The sequence below is a fragment of the Hyla sarda genome, chromosome 1 (genome assembly GCF_029499605.1).
Source record: "Hyla sarda isolate aHylSar1 chromosome 1, aHylSar1.hap1, whole genome shotgun sequence".
NCBI classification, from domain to species: domain Eukaryota; kingdom Metazoa; phylum Chordata; class Amphibia; order Anura; family Hylidae; genus Hyla; species Hyla sarda.
The window spans coordinates 438,252,867-438,276,393 of NC_079189.1; the positions used below are offsets into that span (position 1 = coordinate 438,252,867).

The 23,527-nt window shown below is 44.5% G+C and overlaps 1 protein-coding gene and 1 long non-coding RNA gene across 2 annotated transcripts in view; one reads left to right on the forward strand and one right to left on the reverse strand.

Annotated features, from left to right (window-relative positions):
- The window catches only part of LOC130283009 (uncharacterized), a 12,188-nt gene extending 3,728 nt beyond the window's left edge, over positions 1 to 8,460 (reverse strand). The window contains exon 1 of the long non-coding RNA XR_008846589.1: positions 8,190 to 8,460. This is a non-coding gene — a long non-coding RNA (uncharacterized LOC130283009). The remainder of the gene's footprint in view (positions 1 to 8,189) is intronic.
- A 137-nt stretch (positions 8,461 to 8,597) lies between these two features.
- MAPK1 (mitogen-activated protein kinase 1) overlaps positions 8,598 to 23,527 on the forward strand; it is a 63,572-nt gene continuing 48,642 nt past the window's right edge. Inside the window, exon 1 of the mRNA XM_056532079.1 lies at positions 8,598 to 8,900. Coding sequence (XP_056388054.1) covers positions 8,770 to 8,900 — 131 coding nt within the window. The 5' untranslated portion in view covers positions 8,598 to 8,769. The remainder of the gene's footprint in view (positions 8,901 to 23,527) is intronic.

A 23,527-nucleotide genomic window follows, 5' to 3' on the forward strand; every position in this document is an offset into this window, starting at 1 on the left:
CCATGAATTTGAGATATCTATGAAATGTCTATTTATAAAAATAAGTAAAAAAAAGTTTTCCCTCTCCTCCACACAGACCCCGGTACAAAAACATGCTATATCTGACCTCATTACAGATCACTTCTGATATATGTGGACAGGGGTGTAACTATAGGGGTGCACATGTATCAGTTACACAGGTCCCATAAAAAGACACCAGTATTTGAAATGGCACATGGTAGACATGGGGCCCTGTCACAGACTTTGCACTGGGGGTCCAGAAGCTACACGTTCCACCTCTGTACGTGGGCACAGGTTTGGAGTTACAGGTATATTTGGCCATGTTAGGACACTTAGTCCTACTGTTCATGCATTAAAGACTTTTGCGGTGGGATTTATCGAAACCTGTACCGAGGAAAAGCTGACTGGATGCCCATAGTGACCAATCAGATTGGTTCTTTCATTTTAACAAAGGCCTCTGAAGCAATCTAATTGGTTGCTATGGGAAAATGGGCAACTTCTCCTCTGCACAGGTTTCTCCTATAGTGATATCTAGGGTTGCCACCTAGCTGGAATTTCAACGGCACAGCAATCTAATTGGTTGCTATGGGAAAATGTGAACATACCCTAAGGCTGGATTCACATGGCAGGATTTCTGCACTGAATTCTGCATGAAAATTCTGCATGAATTTATAGTCAAAACGCAGATTTGATGCACAAGATTTTCTGCTGTAGATGTCAATGTAAAACTAAATGACTGAGCACAGCTTCTAATCTGCAGTTACAAATCCTGCGCATCAAATATGCGCAGGATCCTGTATGTGTGAATACACCCTCACTTAGCAGAATTTCTGTTGCAGAATTTCCATTGCAGAAATTCCATTGAAGTGAATGCATGCTATAAATTTTCATGCAGAATTCAGCGCAGGAATTCTTCCATGTGAATCCGGCTAAAGCGTTTCTTCAAGTCCCATCCCCCACAGGCATACCATGCACACGTCCCCACAGGCACACCATGCACACATCAGAGCAGAGTGGTCTTACTTACATGTTACATATTCAAGCATACCACTGTATTGAATATAAATTATTTTACCCTATAGCGTTTACACCATGCACACGTTCTATAGTATTTACATTACATATACTTACCATAGCATTTACAGGGTTGTAAAAATCATATCACCCGATGCCTAATGGGGGACATATCTATCTGGGGCCCTGTCTACCTACTGAGGGAGGCCACCCTGCCTACCTGATGGGTGACATATCTATCTGGGGCTCTGTCTACCTACTGGGGACCCCTACCTGCCTACCAACTGGGGGAACATATCTATCTATTTACCTACTGGGGGAGCCCTACCTACATGATGAGCAGGCCCGTCGCTACAGGACCGGCAACCCAAGCAATTGCTTGGGGCCCCGAGCTGGCTGGGGGCCCCCGAGCACAGCCAGTGCTTGCCCGTACTGTAGCGATTAACAATCCTTCTCTTGGAGTTTGTGCTCCGGCCCCAGGCACCTAGTCAAACAAGAGGGCCCCCGAATGTCTGACATTTTTTTTAAATAAACTAATTTGCAGCTTTGGAGTTCTTCTCACCTCACCACAATGACGCCCCCCCACCCCCGCTGCACTTGGTATCTTCCCTCAGCCCGTCCTGTCTGAGCAGGAGGAGGGGAAGGGGGGAGGAGAGAGCTGTGAGGAAAGGAGACCGCAGAGGCTGTACAACATGGGGCCTGACTAACGTAGGTGTCCCTGCATGTATTTGTGTATAAGCGTGTGTGTGTGGATATATGTGTATGTCTATGTACTGTGCCTGTGTGTGTGTGTTACTACTGTGGATGACTATATGTAAAGTGCATGTGTGTATCTATACCAGTGTTTCCCAACCAGGGTGCCTCCAGTTGTTGCAAAACTACAACTCCCAGCATGCCCAGACAGCCAAAGGCTGTCTGGGCATGCTGGGAGTTGTAGTTTTGCATCCTCTGTAGGCATCCTGGTTGGGAAACACTGATCTATTCTATCTGTGTGTGTATGATGCATGTATAGTAAGTAATGTGTACAGAGTGTGTGTATGATGCATGTATAGTATGTAATGTGTACAGTGTGTGTGTGTATGATGCATGTATAGTATGTAATGTGTACAGTGTGTGTGTATGATGTATGTATAGTATGTAATGTTTACAGTGTGTGTGTGTGTGTGTATGATGCATGTATAGTATGTAATGTGTACAGTGTGTGTGTGTGTGTATGATGCATGTATAGTATGTAATGTGTACAGTGCGTGTGTGTGTGTATGATGAATGTATAGTATGTAATGTGTACAGTGCGTGTGTGTGTGTATGATGCATGTATAGTATGTAATGTGTACAGTGTGTGTGTGTATGATGCATGTATAGTATGTAATGTGTACAGTGTGTGTGTATGAAGCATGCATAGTATGTAATGTGTACAGTGTGTGTGTGTGTGTGTGTGATGCATGTATAGTATGTAATGTGTACAGTATGTGTGTATGAAGCATGTATAGTATAATGTGTACAGTATGTGTGTGTATGAAGCATGCATGTATAGTATGTAATGTGTACAGTGAGTGTGTGTATGATGCATGTACAGTATGTAATGTGTACAGTATGTTGTGTGTATGAAGCATGTATAGTATGTAATGTGTACAGTGTGTGTGTGTATGATGCATGTACAGTATGTAATGTGTACAGTATCTATGTGTATATGAAACATGTATAGTATGTAATGTGTACAGTGTGTTGTGTGTGAATGATGCATGTACAGTATGTAATGTGTACAGTGTGTGTATGATGCATGTAAAGTATGTAATGTGTACAGTGTGTATGATGCATGTACAGTATGTAATGTGTGCTGTGTGTGTATGAAGCATGTACAGTATGTAATGTGTACAGTGTGTGTATGATGCATGTACAATATGTAATGTGTACTGTGTGTGTGTGTGTGTATGATGCATGTACAGTATGTCATGTGTACAGTATGTGTGTGTATAATGCATGTACAGTATGTGTGTGTGTGTGTGTACACTGTATGGCTGGAGGCTGTATGTCTGTGGGGGAACATACTACACCTAATGTGGGGTAAACTATACTGCCAACCTAATGTGGAGAACTATACTGCACCTAATGTGGGGAGAACTATACTGCACCTAATGTGGGGAGAACTATACTGCACCTAATGTGGGGAGAACTATACTGCACCTAATGTGGGGAGAACTATACTGCACCTAATGTGGGGAGAACTATACTGCACCTAATGTGGAGGGAACTATACTGCACCTAATGTGGGGGAACTATACTGCACCTAACGTGGGGAACTATACTGCACCTAACGTGGGGAACTATACTGCACCTAATGTGGGGGAACTATACTGCCTAATGTGGGGGAACTATACTGCACCTAATGTGGGGAACTATACTGCCTAATGTGGGGGAACTATACTGCACCTAATGTGGGGAACTATACTGCACCTAATGTGGGGAACTATACTGCCTAATGTGGGGGAACTATACTGCACCTAATGTGGGGGAACACTGCTAGCCTAATGTGGGGAGAACTCTGCTGCACCTAATGTGGGGGGAACTCTGCTGCACCTAATGTGGGGGGAACTGTACCGCACCTAACATGGGGGGAACTGTGCTGCACCTAACGTGGGGGGGGGACTGTGCCGCACCTAACGTGGGGGAACTGTGCTGCACCTAATGAGGGGAACTATACTGCACCTAATGTGGGGGAACTATACTGCCTAATGTGGGGGAACTATACTGCACCTAATGTGGGGGAACTATACTGCACCTAATGTGGGGGAACTATACTGCACCTAATGTGGGGGAACACTGCTAGCCTAATGTAGGGGGAACTCTGCTGCACCTAATGTGGGGAGAACTCTGCTGCACCAATGTGGGGGATCTCTGCTGCACCTAACGTGGGGGGAACTGTGCCACACCTAACGTGGGGGGAACTGTGCCGCACCTAACATGGGGGAAACTGTGCTGCACCTAACGTGGGGGAAACTGTGCCGCACCTAACGTGGGGGGGACTGTGCCGCACCTAACGTGGGGGGGGGGGGACTGTGCCGCACCTAATGTGGGGGAACTGTGCTGCACCTAATGTGGGGGCCTCGTATAGACGTTCGCTCACATTACTACGTCCTGACGCCGGCCCTATAGCGTGATGTGCGTGAACATCAAGGGGGGGCCTCCATGTCCATTTTGCTTGGGGCCCCCAAATTCCTTCAAACGGCCCTGATGATGAGGGGACATTGGTTGAATTAATTTTGTGTACCAGGACAAATGACTTGTCATGAGTGACAAGTAGATTGTAGTGCTGGGCAATATACCGGTTCATACCGAATACCGGTTTGTTTTTTCAGTACGATATAAATTTTTCCCTATACCGCAATACTGGTGGGCCCCTCCCCCCTTGGAATGAATGAATTATCAGCCGCAGCAGCTGTCCCCACATCGGGGAACTAATCATATGTGAGGGTGCTGCTCTGCTTCTCTAACCCCCCCCCCCCCAATGAATTATCAGCCACAGCGCTGCACTGTCCCCCGCATGGGGCAACTAATCATGGTTGGATTTTACATATTCCTGTGCCCGGGCTGCAAAAATAAACAAAAACTTTGACTCACCTTCCTACGTTCCCCCGTTTCTCCAGTATCGACCTCACTGTTCTCCACTGCGATCTTCATGCTGCTTTCCTGGGACGGAATCGTCACAGAGCGTATCGCCGGTCGTAGCGATGTCTGGAATACTGTTTAATACCGTGGAACAGCCATAACTTACAAAAATACAGTGATATGCATTTTTGGTCATACCGCCCAGCACTAGTAGATTGTGCTCCGGTTTTAGTCCCTTGGACAAGTATTTCTTATTTATTTTTTTCCCCACACCCCGGTTGACCTCAGTCAGGTGTAGGGCATACTTCAGCCATCTTGGCCAGAAGGGAGAGCTTATTGACTTCATTCAGGTGTAGAACACACTACAGGCCTTGGGCCAGAAGGGATCACTTACTGACCTCAGCCAGGTATAGGGCTTACTCCAGCTGCCTGGGCCAGAAGGAAGCAATAACTGTAAGGCCCCTTTCACACTATAAAGTTGCTCTGTTAAAAGATCCATTATAAACATCCGTTAGAAAAGCCTTAAATACGGATGTTAACCTGTTAAGGACCCATGACGTAACGTTACGTCATGAGTCCGCTCCCGATCTATAACGCGGGGCCACGGCGTCACAACGGCCGGGACCCGTGGCTAATAGCGCGCGGCATTGATCGTGGTGCCGCGCGCTATTAAAGGGGTACTCCGGTGAAAACCTTTTTTCTTTTAAATCAACTGGTGGCAGAAAGTTAAACATATTTGTAAATTACTTCTATTAAAAAATCTGAATCCTTCCTGTACTTATTAGCTGCTGAATACTACACAGGAAATTCTTTTCTTTTTGGAATGCTCTCTGATGACATCTCGAGCACAGTTCTCTCTGCTGATGTTATTATAATAATAACGCTTTATTTATTGTTGTCCTTAGTGGGATTTGAACCCAAGTCCCCAGTACTGCAAGGCAGCAGTGCTAACCACTGAGCCACCATGCTGCCCTTAGCATACATCTGCTATGCATGGTTGCTAAAATGGAAGGGAGATGTCAGCTGAGAGGAGTGTGCTCGTGATGTCATCAGTGTTCCAAAAAGAAAGGAATTTCCTCTGTAGCATTCAGCAGCTAATAAGTACTGGAAGGATTAAGATTTTTGATAGAAGTAATTTACAAATATGTTTAACTTTCTGCCACCAGTTGATTTAAAACAAAAAAGGTTTTCACCGGAGTACCCCTTTAACCCTTTAGACGCGGCGTTCAAAGTTGAACGCTGTGTCTAAAGTGAAAGTGAAAGCATGCCGGTTAGCTCAGGGAGCTGTTCGGGATAGCCGCGGCAAAATCGCGGCATTCCGAACAGCTTTCAGGACAGCTGGAGGATCCCTACCTGCCTCCATGCTGTCCGATCACCGAATGACTGCTCAGTGCCTGAGATCCAGGCATGAGCAGTCAAGCGGCAGAATCATCGATCACTGGTTTCCTATGAGAAACCAGTGATCAATGTAATAGATCAGTGTGTGCAGTGTTATAGGAAAGTGGAAAAAAAAAGTGAATAAAGATCATTTAACCCCTTCCCTATTAAAAGTTTGAATCACCCCCCTTTTCCCATGAAAAAAAAAACAGTGTAAATAAAAATAAACATATATGGTATCGCCGCGTGCGGAAATGTCCGAATTATAAAAATATATTGTTAATTAAACCGCACGGTCAATGGCGTACGTGCAAAAAAATTCCAAAGTCCAAAAAAGTGCATTTTTGGTCACTTTTTATATCATCAAAAATTTATAAAAAGCGATCAAAAAGTCCTATCAATGCAAAATTGGAATGGTACAGATCACGGCGCAAAAAATGAGCCTTCATACCGCCCCATATGCGGAAAAATAAAAAAGTTATAGGGGTCAGAAGATGACAATTTTAAACGTATTAATTTTCCTGCATGTAGTTATGATTTTTTCCAGAAGTACGACAAAATCTACTATATAAGTAGGGTATAATTTTAATCGTATGGACCTACAGAATAAAGATAAGGTGTCATTTTTACCGAAAAATGTACTACTTAGAAACGGAAGCCCCCAAAATTTACAAAACAGCGTTTTTTTTTTCAATTTTGTCTCACAATGATTTTTTTTCCCTTTTCGCAGTAGATTTTTGGGAAAATGGCTGACGTCATTACAAAGTAGAATTGGCGGCACCAAAAATAAGCCATCATATGGATTTTTAGGTGCAAAATTGAAAGAGTTATGAAGAGTTATAAAAAAAAAGAAAATGCAAAAACGGAAAAAACCCCGGTCCTTAATGGGTTAAATATCGTTACAAAATCCCATTCAAGTCTATGGGATTTTTTGATTATCCGTTATGACCCATTAAAGCCTGTCATGAATAACAAACGTTATTTGTGACGGGAAGAAGAAATGGCACATGCATATTATTATTATAAATGTGCCGGCGGGGGGTATATATTTATTAATGCGCTGTGGGAGGCATATTATAAATGCACTGGGGGCTAGATATATAGGCTATATGTCTCCCCCCCCCCCCCTGCAGCGCTATATATCTTGCCCCCCCCCCCACAGCGCTTTTAATATACTTATGGCCCCCACTGCCACTCACAATGTTCATTTAAAAAAAAAAACGCTGGGAGCCCTGAATGGCTCCTCAGTACCGGGGGATTTAAAAATGAAAGTTAAAACACACAATACATCACAGGGTTGCGGACCATGCCGCCTGATCCTATGCTTAATAACTTTGAATCACATGGGGTCTCAGAAGTGAATCCCGATGCAATCAATCCCTCAGCCCCTGTACTACAACCCCCATCATAGAACAGACTCTGTTCCATGATGGGGGTAGTAGTACAAACACTAAAGTACCCTCCCAGCCACAGGCAGACTCCCACAGCCGGGGAATAACTACTCCCATCATGGAAACAAGTCTGTTCCATGATGGGAGTACTAATAGTCCCGTCTGTGGGAGTCTGTAGGCAGAGGGGTTAAACGTCTGTATATGAGGGATGTTATAATGGGTTTTAGGCCCCTTTCACACTCCATAATTACTCCGTTTTCAAAGTTCTGTCAGAAAATCGGCAGTAAAACGTCAGTTACAAAATCCTATATGGCCGTTAGAAAATCCCATTATAGTCTATGGGATTTTTCTAATAGCTGTTTTAACCCGTTATTAACAACGGCCGTTATTTTGTGATGGAAGATAGTAACGGGAGAAATAGTTCATGAACTATTTCTCCCGTTACTATCTTCTGTCAGAAAAACACGGCCGTTATTAATAACGGGCTATAACGGCTATTAGAAAAATCCCATAGACTATAACGGGATTTTCTAACGGCCGTATAGGATTTTCTGACGGAACTTTGAAAATGGAGTAATTATGTAGTGTAAAAGGGGCCTTAAAGGATGAATATACCCGTCATTTTGATGGACATTATTCAGCCGTTAGCACCCGTTATTTCATCTGATATACACAGAAAACGGATGTATAGTAACGGATGAATACTAATAGTGTGAAAGGAGCCGAAGACATATTCAGGCACCTGAGCCGAAGGGATGGGGCTCATCCAGGCCCTCCCAGGTTTCACCCACCCATTCTTACCTCTCTCAGCCAGGAGTCCGGATTGGATGGCTCTCAACCAAGGAGATTACATGTGAGGGATTCCAAGGGGAATAATGCATCTCTGACTCACCATGGAGGATAGCCCCTTGCACCATTTATGGTCACTCTACCTCAGCAAACACATATGGTTACATGTATAGTATAGTAATAAAGTCCACCTTGGACACATCAGGCAGTGTTCAGACATAGACGCATGCCGATAAACATGATTCAGCCCAATAGACGGCGCTGTGGAAAAATGTCCACTAAACGTATTTGAATAAAGATTGAATGGAGGGGAAAAAAAAAAAAGCTCCTTTAGTCCACACCCACTGCAGCAAAGCGTGAGGGAGGTCCCGCCTCTGTGGTTCCGCCCATCTGCCCCTCCCCACACACACCCAGCGGGCGGGAAGGCGTCAGCTAGGCAGCGCCTCGCACAACCACCGACCGAGCTTCAGAGAGAGTCCCGACCAACACCTAGCCCCGAGCACCCAGCAGGACAACACCCGCAGCGACGGAGCGAGCCAAGGGCAGCCCTGCGAGCGACAACCCCGGGAGATAGTCTCTCTTGACAGCAAATATGGCGGCTGCGGCTGGGGCCTCGTCTAACCCTGGAGGGGGACCAGAAATGGTGCGGGGACAGGCATTTGACGTTGGCCCTCGATACACCAACCTGTCGTACATCGGGGAGGGAGCCTACGGCATGGTGTGGTGAGTACGGGGGGGTCGGGTGTGTCCCCACTCACAGCCTGCGGCGTGCTGGGATGTGCCTGTCCCGGGCCTGCACCTCCTCTCCCCGGAGCGCTCCCTCCCGTCACTACCCCTCCCTGAGTACACAGTGCTGCGGCCCGAGACACATCACTTCTTGTTGCGCCTTGTTGCACTGATTCGCACTTTCGGGTGACAGCGGCGGTGAGGAGTGCGGGGGGCTGTACCGGGGGCTTTACTGTCATCACATCCCCCCAGATGTCTCCTCATCGTCATATGTCAGCCCTGTCCGATCATCTCTTCCTATAACCTCGATAACCAGTACATGTGTGTGACAGTGCAGGGGGCTCCATGTACTGCACGATGCCGGCTCAGATGGGCACCAGTGCCAATGATGGAGCTGCCAACAGTGATCACACTATATAGCTGCCCTGCAGAGTTATTGAGCTGTCATAGACCTGGCACATCCCACCCCAGGCCCTTCTCGTATAGGTTCTTGTTCAGGAATATTGTAAATCACTTATAGGAATGAGTTAGAAATTAATAATTGGAATGAATGATATGCTTATTCTGAGTCAGGTGTATGTCACTTCAGTATAGCACACACCAATAGGGTACAGTGGTCCCTCAACATACGATGGTAATCCGTTCCAAACAGACCATCGTTTGTTGAAACCATCACATGTTGAGGGATCCGTGCAATGTAAAGTATAGGACAGTGGTCTACAAACTGCGGACCTCTAGATGTTGCAAAACTACAACACCCAGCATGCCCGGACAGCCGTTGGCTGTCCTGGCATGCTGGGCTTTGTAGTCTTGCAACATCTGGAGGTCCGCAGGTTGTAGACCACAGTTAGAGGAAGTTGTACTCACCTGTCCCCGCCGCTCCGGACCGTTACCGCTGCCCGGGATGTCGCCGTCCATCGCTGTCGCCGCGTCTCCGAGGTGTCCTTGACGGCTCAGCAAGGCCTCTTCTTCCCTGGCATCCGCGCTCTCCGTCGCCGCCATCATGTCACTACGCACGCCGCTCCTATTGGATGACGGGATGGCGTGCGCAGCAACGTGATGACGTCAATGGAGAGCGCCGACGATGCAGAGGATCCCAAAGAGGACGCGCTGGACATCACTGGAGCTCACGGGGCACTGTAAACGGCTATTCGGCAGCAGCTGAAGCAGTCAGCGCTGCCGGATAGCCGTTTATGCGATGGCCCCGACATAAAAAAGCATCGTATGTTGATGCTGCCTTCAACATGCGATGACCTCGGAGAGGCCATCGCATGTTGAAATTATCGTATGTCGGGGCCATCGTATGTCGAGGGGTCACTGTACTTTGAGACCTTATTAAAGGACAGATACCATCATAGTCATCTTTCTAAAGCAGTGGTCTTCAAACTGTGGCCCTCCAGATGTTACAAAACTACAATTCCCAGCATGCCCGGACAGCCAACGGCTGTCCGGGCATGCTGGGAATTGTAGTTTTGTAACATCTGGAGGGCCACAGTTTGAAGACCGCTGTTCTAAAACATCACATTGCTACTTGACATTACTGTGTGAATAAACCCTTACTGCATAGGCGGTATCTAGCAAAGTGACATGCACACATTGATCATATGTTGTCAATGACTTGTTTGGGTATGTTCACACAGAACTAAAATGCTGTCGCTATTAAAGTTAATTAGAAAAATATGCAACATATCAGTCTCCCTGTAAATATACCCGAACAAGGCAATGACAACATCATATCAATTTGTGCAAGTCACTTTATGTACAGCAGAAACCAGTAAGGGTTTATTCACATGATGCAGTCAGGTCCTGGTTCTTGCAGCCATTTTTATTTATTTTTTGTAAGAAGGTGACTACACCATCATGGGAATAAGCCTTAACACTACCTTGTCTGTCATCTTACAAATGTATGCGTGTCACCTACTGATGCCATATGTTGATAGACAGCAGGCGGCAGTCCTCCTTACGGAAGTATGTATTTTAATAAGAATAAGCCCCAGGGGAAGCCTGTAAATTGTCTTTCTCAGCTGGGATCAGCATTAAAGCACCATTCAGTTATATGGTTGCATTTGATTGTTCACCAAAGTTAAAGCCTGTTCATTTAGTCTGTGATTCTTACGTATTTTTGAGTGCCTTATAAAATCTGCAACTTTATATCCATAGTGGATCCAGTGTGTGTGTGTGTGTGTGTGTGTGTATTCATCCATACAAGACTACAGTGGTCCCTCAAGTTACAATATTAATCGGTTCCAGGACGACCATTCTATGTTGAAACCATTGTATGTTGAGTCCAGAACTCTATGGAAACCTGGTAATTGGTTCTGAAGCCCCAAAATGTCATCCAAAAATAGGAAAAAGTGAGGATTAAAGAAAAATAAGTAGATAACTAATACAGATAAAGCAAATCCTTACATATAAAAGTAAGAAAGAGCTGCTGGGAGCTGTAAATCACTGTCTATGTCAGTGTTTCCCAACCAGGATGCCTTCAGCTGTTGCAAAACTACAACTTCCAGCATGCCCAGACAGCCTTTGGCTGTCCGGGCATGCTGGGAGTTGTAGTTTTGCAACAGCTGGAGGCACCCTGGTTGGGAAACAATGGTTTATGTAGAGGACAGGAGCTTCTTCAGGGTCCTATACAGTACACGCAGTGTCCCAAATGGAGCCGTCCTTACTTGGTGTCCAAAAGAGCAGCTAACCCTGGCACAGGTAAGGAGTAGTTCCGAACTTGTAGTTCCTCCCTGTACTGTAGGGGGCGCTACCAGACACCAGTCAGTGCATGCACTTCAGTAATACAGGTGATTTACCAGTAAAATGCCCATTCTGATTGGTCAGTTCCTCCAGTTGTGACACATTTCACAGATCTGGACTGTCTGTACATTGTATGTTGAGTCTGGTTTCAAGTTACGATGGTCCAGAAAAAAACAGGTTCAGGGATCACTGTAAATGCATTATTGGATTTGGGTTCAAAGAATTTTACTGTAAATGTTCTTGATTCTAGTCTGCACTCATCTTATCACCTATTTCACAAGAAATTGGTGCAACCACAAGTAGCGTGAAAATACTGTAGAAAACTGTTGTAATACTGGTACTTTATTGGGGAGGTTGCTATTAAAGAGGTTACACAATAATAGAATAACAGCTTTTTATTTTCTAGAAACAATACCATACCTGTCCACAGGGTAGTCTGTGGTATTACAACTTGACTCCATTCACTTAAAATGAACTGAATTTCAATATTAGGCACATCCTGAGGACAATAATTGAGCTGGTTTTGGAAGAAATCAGTCTTTTCATGCTTATAGTAACCAATCGCTGCTCAGCTAGCTCTGTTAAAGTGAAAGCGGAGCTGTGATTGGTTGCTACGGGCAAGTCGTTCATCCTTGGTTTGGTTATCTCTTTGGAAATATATGCTTTTGTCAAACATAAGCAAATGCAGTTTTTAGTAATACTTTGTTTATCTGAAACACAATGGTATCTAAATCCATTTAATGTGTCATTTGTCGACATTGATGCTTCCTGCTCAGCGAACATAAGAGACTTGAGGCCTTGGGTAATTTTAGGTCACAAGGAGCAGCACCTGGAGGGCAGCAGGTCTCTATTGAATGTCTGCACATCAGTCTAAGGCTAGATTCACACTGTGCAATTTCTGGGCAGAATTTCTGCCGGAGATCGAGCTCGGTAGGACCACGCGGACTACATTGCCGTCCCCATATATGGCAATGCATTTCTGAGCAGATCTCCCAAAAGATCCACCCAGAAGTGCATTGCAGTCTATGGGAGTAGCAATGCAGTCTGCTCGGTCCTAGCGCCGCCGGCTCGATCTCCTGCAGAAATTCTGCCCAGACATCTGCAGTGTGAACCTAGCCTAAGGGTACGTTCACATGGGTGGATTTATTTGTGTGCGTTTTTGAAAGGGGGCGTGCTTTTCTCGGCTGTCCGCAGCAGATTTTCTGTGGCGGAATTTACGCTGCGAAAAATCCGCCGCAAGCCCCATTGAAGTCAGTATTGTCTGCGGCAGATTTTCTGCAGCGTAAATTCCACAACTCCCTGTGGGAAATAGGAATGTGTGTGTATATATAGGTCAGTGCAGGGGACCATAGAAGAGCTGCAGGCCGCATCTATACATTATACAGGAGGATCACAGCGGATGTCAGGAGTGACATCCGCTGTCATCTTTCCTTAAAAGTTTTTTTTTTTTTTTTTATCAACTGGTGCCAGAAAGTTACGGATTTGTTTGTCCATTTTAGGAACTGCCAGAGTAAAAGGAAATCCCCATAGCAAACATATGATGTTCTGGGCAGTTCCTAAAATGGACAGAGATGTCATCAGAGAGCACTGTGCTCATGATGTCAGCAGACAGCTCTGTGTTTCAAAAAGAAAAGAATTTCCGCTGTAGTATTCAGCAGCTATTAAGTACAGGAAGGATTAAGATTTTTTTATAGAAGTAATTTACAAATCTGTAACTTTCTGGCACCAGTTGATTTAAAAAAAAAAAAAAAAAGTTTTTCACCGGAGAACCCCTTTAACTGCAGGTACTACTACTCCCAACATGGAGCACACTCTGCTCCATGCTGGGATCTGTAGTACATGCAGTTAAGGACAGATCACAGCAGGTGTCACTCCTGACACACGATGTGATCGTCCTATCTATTGCAGAGCTGCGGAGCAGCTCTCTAAAGCACTCTCTTCTCTGCACTATACTCCGGCCTGTGATATGAATAGAACATCACTCATTCATATTTACCTCAGAGCTGTGATTTGCTGCAACCATCCGGCCAATCACCACTCTGGGTGGAAAATATGAATGAATGATGTTCTATTCACATCACTGGCCGGCCGGAGTATAGTGCAGAGATGTGGAGCGCTGTATAGAGCCGCTCCGCATCTCTGCAATAGATAGGACGATCGTATCGGGTGTCAGGAGTGACACCTGGGCGATATGTCTATCAGTACAGGTGGTACTACTCCCATCATGGAACAGTCTGGGAGTAGTAGTACTACCTAAAAAATAGAGAGAGAAAAGTGAAACACACTTTATTAAAAATGTATTAAAATTTTATTTTTTCCCATCCCTACTGCATTTAATTTTTTGGTACCAAAGAAATTTGGGGGGGGGGGGGGGGGGAAACGCCAAAGGGGCCAAAAATGCAATTTCCACTCAAACAAAATTTTTGTTTTTTTTCTGGTGTTTTTTTTCTGTGAAAAACGCTGGAAAAACAAGTTGAATCCTAGCCTTAGAAGTATTGGAGATTTACACCTCCCGCGTAAATTTCTAGAAATTTTATAAAAAGACTGAAGGTAAAGACATTGAAGCAAGTAGAAAATATCAATTAGGGTGCATTCACACTAAGTTTTTGCAATACAGTTCTCGTATACGTTTTCAATGTAAAAACCACATGCATTGACTTTCCATTGAAAACCATATGCCAAACGATGAATCCGGTTGCATCCGTTTCGTGTATTGTATGGTTTTATCCGTTTTTTATCTCATATCGGTTTGGCTGATATTCACGATTTTGGACATTATCGGTATCGGCAATTACCTTGCGGAAATGCCGATAGATGCCCCGCCTCCCTGGCCAGAGACCGCCGCCGTCGCTGCTCCATTGCCTCCCCCATGCCCGGTTTTATAATTACCTGTTCCCGGGGCCTGGGGTCTGCGCTACTTCTGGCTCCTGTGACGTGCTGTGCAGCGCAATGACGAGTGACGTCCTCAATGCGATGTCACAGTCAGTGCGCACAGTGACAGCTCAGGACGCCGCCTGACCCAGAAGTAGCGTGGACCCCGGGCCCTGGGAACAGGTAATTATAAAGCCAGGGAGGCAATGGGGCAGTGGTGGTTGGAATTTGTACACACGTTTTGATACAGTTTAGTCCGGTTTTGAGGAATCCGTTTTTCTTCAAAAACCTGATTCGGGAACTGAATTGCAAAAATGTGGTGTGAATGCAGCCTTACACTTTGCTGTGCATGCCATCCCAGATTTTGCTCATTGTCATGATATTTAAAACACCTTTCTGTAAATGTTGGTCAAATTTAAAAATGTCATGACCAAAAACTTATTGTAGCAGCATCATTGATGGTCTCTGTGCCTTTTTAAGGTCTATACTATGGTTGCCATAACTACTGCTTTTGGTCAAATTGCTTTGCGCAAGAGTTCTGTGTAAGCTGAAAATGTTCTGTACCATTGATTGAAATTTAAAAAGATAAAAAAAAAAAACCAGCAGGATGTGCTCCGTGGTGTAATACCTTCAGACCAGTGGTAACTCTAAATGTGAACTGTGCTTACCGCTGGTGGTTGTGCTGACGACCAAGTACAACAATGGGATAGCATATGACAAGATGATGGTCCCTGCAGCCACTCCACGCAAAAGGAACAGAATAAACCAAAAGATCCCTCCTCCAGAGCACGCAGCTGGATGAAAGCAGGGGCTGAGACCAGGCAAGGGTAAGGAAAGTTTATTACCCACAATGCAACGCATTTCGCAGACTAGTCTCTTCTTCAAAGCAGCGGCTAGTCTGCAAAACGCATTGCATTGTGGGTAATTAACTTTCCTTACCCTTGCCCCGGTCTCAGCGCCTGCTTTCATCCAGCTGCGTGCTCTGGAGTTGGGATCTTTTAGGTTTATATTGATTGGAATTGACTACTTTCAGAAGGAAAGTCAGTTTGACATAAAGAAAAGAAACGTACTAGTAGGGCTGGGCGGTATACCGGTTCATACCGAATACCAAATTTTTTGGGCTGCACGATATGAATTTTCCCCCATACCGCAATACCGGTTGGGCCCCTCCCCCTCGGGAATGTATTATCAGCCTAGCCCAGCGCTGTCCCCACATCGGGGGAACTAATCCTATGTGACCCACCAGCGCTGTTCTGCTCCCCACCCCGCCCCCCAATTAATGATCAGCCCAACAGGGCACTACTCACAGATGTCACGTTCAAGCACTGCCCTCCTTCTTTGTTGGGGGCCGCTGGGCGCTGGAACTCGCTGTACGCCAGTGGTCTCCAACCTGTGGACCTCCACTCCAGATGCTGCAGAACTACAACTCCCAGCATGCCCGGACAGCCAACGGCTGTCCGGGCATGCTGGGAGTTGTAGTTCTGCAACAGCTGGAGGTCCACAGGTTGGAGACCACTGCTGTCTGCTGTATCCCTATGCCTGGGCTGCAAAACATAAAGAAAATAAACTTTAAACTCTCCTATGTCGAGGCCACACGCTGGGGACTGGGGAGGACAGCCGTCAGCCTATCACCGGCCGGAGTGATGTCCCGCCCCGGCCAGTGATAGGCTGAGCCTGCTGTCATGTAAGAAGCTCTGGCCGGCGTAGGTGAGTTTAAAGTTTTTCTCTGTTTTGCAGCCCGGGCATAGGGATACAGCGGACAGCAGTGGTCTACAACCTGCGGACCTCCAGCTGTGTCAAAACTACAACTCCCAGCATGCCCGAACAGCCGTTGGCTGGGTAGATGTAAAATGGAGATTGGACATGAAATTGCGGGATTTCACCATTTATTTATCACATCACATATTGATATCGCAAAATTTAGGCCCATAATCGCAATCGCACATTTTCCCCATATCGTGCAGCCCTAATAAATAAATAAATATATATATCTCTACACACAGCCCTAGCTCCCACTGACTTCAGTGTGAGCTTTTACATATAACCGAAAGTGACATGTCACTTTTTTTCATTTGAAAAGGCAAGGCTTTGGTACAGTGTTAAGTATTAAAATGTATCATACAGTCATGGATGTAAATGTTGGCATCCCTGAAATTTTTGAAAGGAAATGAAGTATTTCTCACAGAAAAGGATTGCAGTAACATATATGTTTTGCTATACACATGTTTATTCCCTTTGTGTGTAAAGGAACCAAACAAGGAGGAAAAAAAGCTTATTGGACATAATGTCACATCAAACTCCCAAAATGGTCTGGACAAAATTATTGGCACCCTTTCAAAATTGTGGATAAATAAGATTGTTTCAAGCATGTGATGCTCCATTAATCTCACCTGGAGCAAGTAACAGGTATGGGCAATATAAAGGTCACACCTGAAAGCAGATAAAAAGGAGAGGAGTTCACTTAGTCTTTGCATTGTGTGTCTGTGTGTGCCACACTAAGCATGGACAACAGAAAGAGAACTGTCTGAGGACTTGATAACCAAAATTGTGGGAAAATATCAACAATCTCAAGGTTACAAGTCTCTCTCCAGAGACCTAGATTTGCCCTTTTCCTTAGTGCACAACATTATGAAGAAGTTTGTAACCCATGGCACTGTAGATAATCTCCCTGGATGTGGATGGAAGAGAAAAATTGATGAAAGGTGCAGGATAGACTGGATGGTGGATAAGCAGCCCCAAACAAGTTCCACAGATATTCGAGCGGTCCTGGAGGCTCAGAGAGCATCAGTGTCAGCGCAAACTATCCTTCGACATTTAAATGAAACGTTATGGCAGGAGACCCAGGAGGAGCCCACTGCTGACAGTCATTAAAAAGCAAGACTACATTTTGCCAAAATGAACTCGAGTAAGCCAAAATCCTTCTGCAAAAAACGTCTTGAGGGCAGATGAGACAAAGAGAGCATTTTGTTAAAGAACATCATTCTATTGTTTTCCGAAAATGGAATTAGGCCTACAAAGAAAAGAACACAGTACCTACAGTGAAATATGATGGAGGGTCAATGATGTTTTGGGGTTGTTTTGCTGCCTCTGGCACTGGGTGCCTTAAATGTGTGCAAGGTATCATGAAATCTGAGGATTACCAGCGGATTTTGGGTCGCACTGTACAGCCCAGTGTCAGAAAGCTGGGTTTGAGTCCGAGATCTTGGGGCTTCCAGCAGGACAATGACCCAAAACATATGTCAAAAAGCACCCTGAAATGGATGGCAACAAAGCGATGGAGAGTTCTGAAGTGGCCAGCAATGAGTCCAAATCTAAATCCCATTGAACACCTGTGGAGAGATCTTTAAAATTGCTGTTGGAAAAAGGCGCCCTTCCAATAAGAGAGACCTGAAGCAGTTTGTAAAGGAAGAGTGGTCCAACATTCCGGCTGAGAGGTGTAAGAAGCTTATTGATGGTTATTGGAAGCGACTGATTTCAGTTATTTTTTCCAAAGGGTGTGCAACCAAATATTAAGTTAAGGGTGCCAATAATTTTGTTCAGCCCATTTTTGGAGTTTGGTGTGACATTATGTCCAATTTGCTTTTTTCCCTCCCTTTTTTGGTTTAGTTTCAATACACCCAAAGGAAATAAACATGTGTATAGTAAAACATGTGTTACTGCAATCCTTTTCTGTGAGAAATACTTCATTTTCTTGAAAAGGTGGGAGCCAACATTTATGGCCATGACTGTATGTTCAAAACTGCCGTTGTCTCTCTGAGAGTTCTAAACCTATAAACCTAGAAGTCCAGATACATGTATGTTGTCATGAACAGCTCAGATCTGTTGTTTTCCTTAATGTAACTTATGCATGCATTAGGGCAGTATACATTTGTCACAACGAAGGTGGGGGGAAAAATTGGCTTCTCCTCTGTAGCTTCATACGGAGCTTGCATTGCCATTCTCAGCAGACACCTGCCCCAACTATTCAGTCAAGCACAAGCGTGTGAGTACAACAGCAGAACTCGCATACCTGTTGTGCTCATGCATCACTCTGTCCTGCCCCACTGACAGCTTACCTAGATATGCTAGTACTTGTTTCATAGATGTACGGATATGAGCATACACAGGGTTTACTTATTAAGAGAAAAAGGTGTGCCAGTCTGTTGTACCTTCTAATAATTAAAATTGCCAGGCTGTGGATACCTACCTTATTGTTTGCATGTCTCCAGTACTCCAGTGAGGTCTGTGTATTTAGGATGCGGTCTTCACTAGCTCTTGTGTTAGTGCAGATTTCTTCTTGACTGACTTCTCCCTCAACATCTAATGATGGGATGCTTCTGACCATTTAGTAGATAAGCATGCATGTTGCCGCTCCATTCACTGGGGGGTTATGGGTCCTCTGTTCTCCTGATTGGTTCGGGTCCCAGCGGTTGGACCCTCACGATATACACATTTTTTTTAACCAACGTATATTACTAGAGATGAGCGAACTTACAGTAAATTCGATTCGTCACGAACTTCTCGGCTCGGCGGTTGCTGACTTTTCCTGCATAAATTAGTTCAGCTTTCAGGTGCTCCCGTGGGCTGGAAAAGGTGGATAGTCCTAGGAGACTCTTTCCTAGGACTGTATCCACCTTTTCCAGCCCACCGGAGCACCGGAAAGCTGAACTAATTTATGCAGGAAAAGTCAGCAACCGCCGAGCTGAGAAGTTCGTGACGAATTGAATTTACTGTAAGTTCGCTCATCTCTATATTACAAATATACATATAATGGTATTATCTACATTATATAAAAAAAATTTTTTGACAGGTACACTTTAAATGTAATATAAAAAAAACTGCTACTAGATGGCTCTGTTCTGTTCCCTGCCACAATTAATACAGTGAATTTGGTCTCCTCCCTGCCTGGCAGGAGTCCGAACTCGAAGTATTTCTCTGCACAGAGTTTGATTGTCGGCTGCACAGAAAATGAAAGCTCCACAAATTCTTACAGAAAGCCAAACACTGACAGCTGAAGGAGAGCCTCATTGAAATCTGCACAGACTGAAACATGCACAGAGCTTGAGGTCTTCTATTCATCACAGCACTGCAACCATGTGAGGGTGGAAGTTGTCCCCAGCAGGCTTCAGTGATTTCATACCTGCTAGGAAACACCCACTTTCTCCTGCTGGGAGGTTGCACTATGTGAGTAAGAAGAAAGGTGAGATTTTTAAAGTGCTGAAATAGTTAGGGAACATAGCATGAGGTAGTTGAGAAAAGTTTATTTGGTGACAGGTACTTAAGGTAGGGGCACATATGCCTTATTTTGCTGCATATTTGCTACTGTGTATTTTCCTACCCATTTGAAGTCAATGGCTAGTAAAATGCGCAGCAGATTTTGCCACACATTGACTTTAATGAGTAAGCAATTATTCAGCAAAATACGGCATATGTGACCCTACCCTTAATTTTAAGTTTCAAATAAATAAATAAAGGGAATGGACAGCTTTGCAGTGAAATTGCCAGGTATTCTATAGATTGTTTACACGGTCTGTGTACTTCAGGTAGATCTACTAAATAGAAGGCTTACTTATTTGGTTACAGGTATTTGGTTTTGTTCTGGATGCAGTTTAATAGCTCCAATGTAAGATGCTACATTTGCCAAATTTCTGAGATCTTTGGAATGCATTGTCATGTCTACACTAGTTTCCTTTAAGACCTTCTTGTGCCTGCTTTTCATAGTATGCTACCATGAAGCTGCTTTTGCATGTTTTTCTTCCCTTGTAAAATATAAATCCTTGATGCAAAGACATGATTTATTATTATTATTCAGTATGTTTTGCTATTAAAGGAAATCTGTCACCAATGTCACCTGCCCTGTTGGTACAGACGGGTAGTGCAGGTGACACTGATGACAACGGTACCTACTTAGTCCCGTTCCGTGCTGTTGTTCTCCGGTAATAATCTTCGGTATCTTCAGCTCTGGGCCCAGCTTGGAGCATGGGCTGAGATTAGTGAAGTCCTTGTTAGTGCCGGGAAATATACCTGTTCATACAGAATACGTTTTTTTTTTTTTTGTTTTTTATATATATTCTGTAGGATATGAATTCTTCCTATACCACAATACCGGTCGGGCCCCCCTCGCTGCGCTGTCCCCACATTGGGGAACTAATATGTGACCCGCGGGCACTGCTGCCCCGCCTGTCCTCCTGTGAGTCGCCGATGCTTTAAATGAATGAGTTGCGTGCCGTGGCGCTGGAAATGATTAATAAAGGACATCTGTACTGATGAATTTGACATATTCCTGTGCCCTGGCTGCAAAAATAAACCAAATAAACTTTGACTCTCTTTCCTATGTTCCTCCGTTGCTCCAGTATCAGCCTCACTGTTCTCCGCTGCAATCTTCATACTGCTTCCTGGGGACGGGAACATCACAGAGCCGGTGGCGGCTCACAGGAGGACGGGGGAGCAGCGCCCGCGGGTCACATATGATTAGTTCCCTGATGTGGGGGACAGCGCAGCGGCTGAAAATGTATTTGGGGGGGGGAGCAGAGCAGCGAGCAGCGCCCATGGGTCACATATCATATATAGTTCCCCAGCGTGTGGGGGGGGGGTGTATACCGTGGAACCGCCATAACTTGCAAAACTACAGTGGTATGCATTCTTGGTCATACTGCCCAGCACTGGTCCTTGCTGCTGTTTGCTAGCAGCGGGACCCAGCAGAGAACAGCAGCGGTGACGTCACAAAGCTCCGCCCATGCTCCAAGCCGGGCCGAAAGCTGAAGATACCGAAGAGGATTACCGGAGAGTAACAACACGGAATGGGACAAGGCAAGTACCGTTGTCATTAGTGTCACCTGCACTACCTGTCTGTACCGATAGGTTAGTGCAGGTGACACTAATGACAGATTTCCTTTTAGATATTACAAGGTAACACACACTTTTATTTTTTTATATCTTTTAAAGGGATAGTCTGCTTTGTTGAAATTATATGCAGTTAAACCCATTATAGCAGGATATGCCATACTGCAAATGCAGCCTATGTGCTGCCTGGTGGTGTTTTCTCGATATACACTCAACAGCAGGATGGGGAATAAAATCAGCTACATTGTGTCCTGTTCGTGGCCTCCTCACTCAGATGAGTTTGCTTATCAATATGCCAGCCCTGAGGTACGTCTCCCTATACACAGATAGGAAGAGACAGGGCCACTCAGCACTTGTGGGTGGAGTGCAGCCACCGTGACCTCCCCCTGTGACTTCTTACCTGGGTGTCTGTGGCATTTTAAAACTACGAACTACTTTCTCTGAAATTCCTGAACATTTTGAAATATACCATAGTGTACAGGGATCACTCTTCCTGCATCAGTTTTATGCTGCACCTGGCAGTATATAAAACTGGTGACAGGTTCCCTTTTATATAAGGGTTTGCAGATTTTAAAATACTTATCATGCCCTCACATTCATGCAGGTTGTATACACTTCCTGTTAATGCCACATTCACTTTGTGTAGAATTATAGTTGTGTCCCAGAATATTGAATTTATTAATTGAATTTCTAGAATTTTTATTTTTGTCAATATAACAGCATATTTTTAAGAGAGTGGATTGCTCAGTGTGTGAAATGTTTATTTTTTTTATTTGCCAAGTTGTATACATTTTTGCTAAATAATGATGGCTTTATCTCGGACTGCATAAACATTTTAGTAGCAGTCGATTTACCCAGTAATGGGCATGTTTCGTCTTTGTTTAGTAAGGCCTTGCTTGGTGTGTAATACTAGAAGTTGTGAGGTCACCCTTTAGCCCTTTTCTTGAATGTTCTTGTCTTGTTACATTTTTTAAATAGAAGAGATTTAAGAGGGATTACGTTAAATAGAAGAGGTCTTTTTGCCAGCATGGAGAGTGGTTTTAAGGAGTCTTTCTCTCTGAAGGACCAGTGCTGCATTACCCAGCGAGCACTTTGTAGGGCTGCATTCCACCATGCAGGTGAACGCATGTGACCAAAACCACTCTGTCAATGGCCCCTTGATGTCACTTATAAACTTACGTTTTAATGTTCAGGAAGGAGTTTGTAATCCTTGAATATTAAGGAGAAACCGACAGCTGCTTCATCCGTGCTCCATGCTAGGTCCCACCTCCATTGTGCAAAGCCGGCTATTAGCAATGGAGACTTATACAGCGGGTAGCTCTGAAAAAGAATTGCAGATCCCGTTAAGTGAAACTGCGTTGTAATTCGGTTCACCTGCACTATACAGTGGGGATCAAAAGTTTGGGCACCCCAGGTAAAAATTTGTATTAATGTGCATAAAGAAGCCAAGGAAAGATGGAAAAATCTCCAAAAGGCATCAAACTACAGATTAGACATTCTTATGTCAACAAAAGTTAGATTTTATTTTCATAATTTACACTTTCAAAATAACAGAAAACAAAAAATGGCATCTGCAAAAGTTTGGGCACCCTGCAGAATTTATAGCATGCACTGCCCCCTTTGCAAAGCTGAGACCTGCCAGTGTCATGGATTGTTTTCAATCATAATCATCATCTGGGAAGACCAGGTGATGTCAATCTCAAAGGTTTTAAATGCCCAGACTCATCTGACCTTGCCCCAACAATCGGCACCATGGGTTCTTCTAAGCAGTTGTCTAGAAATCTGAAACTGAAAATAGTTGACGCTCACAAAGCTGGAGAAGGCTATAAGAAGATAGCAAAACGTTTTCAGATGTCAATATCCTCTGTTCGGACGGTAATTAAGAAATGGCAGTCATCAAACAGTGGAAGTTAAAGAAAGATCTGGAAGACTAAGAAAAATATCAGAACAGCTCGCAGGATTGTGAGAAAAACAATTCAAGACCCACGTTTGACTGCACAGTCCCTCCAGAAAGATCTGGCAGACACTGGAGTTGTGGTACACTATTCCACTATAAAGATATACTTGTACATATATGGTCTTGATGGAAGAGTCATCACAAGAAAACCTTTTCTTTGTCCTCACCACAAAAATCAGTGTTTGAACTTTGCAAATGAACATATAGACAAGCCTGATGCATTTTGGAA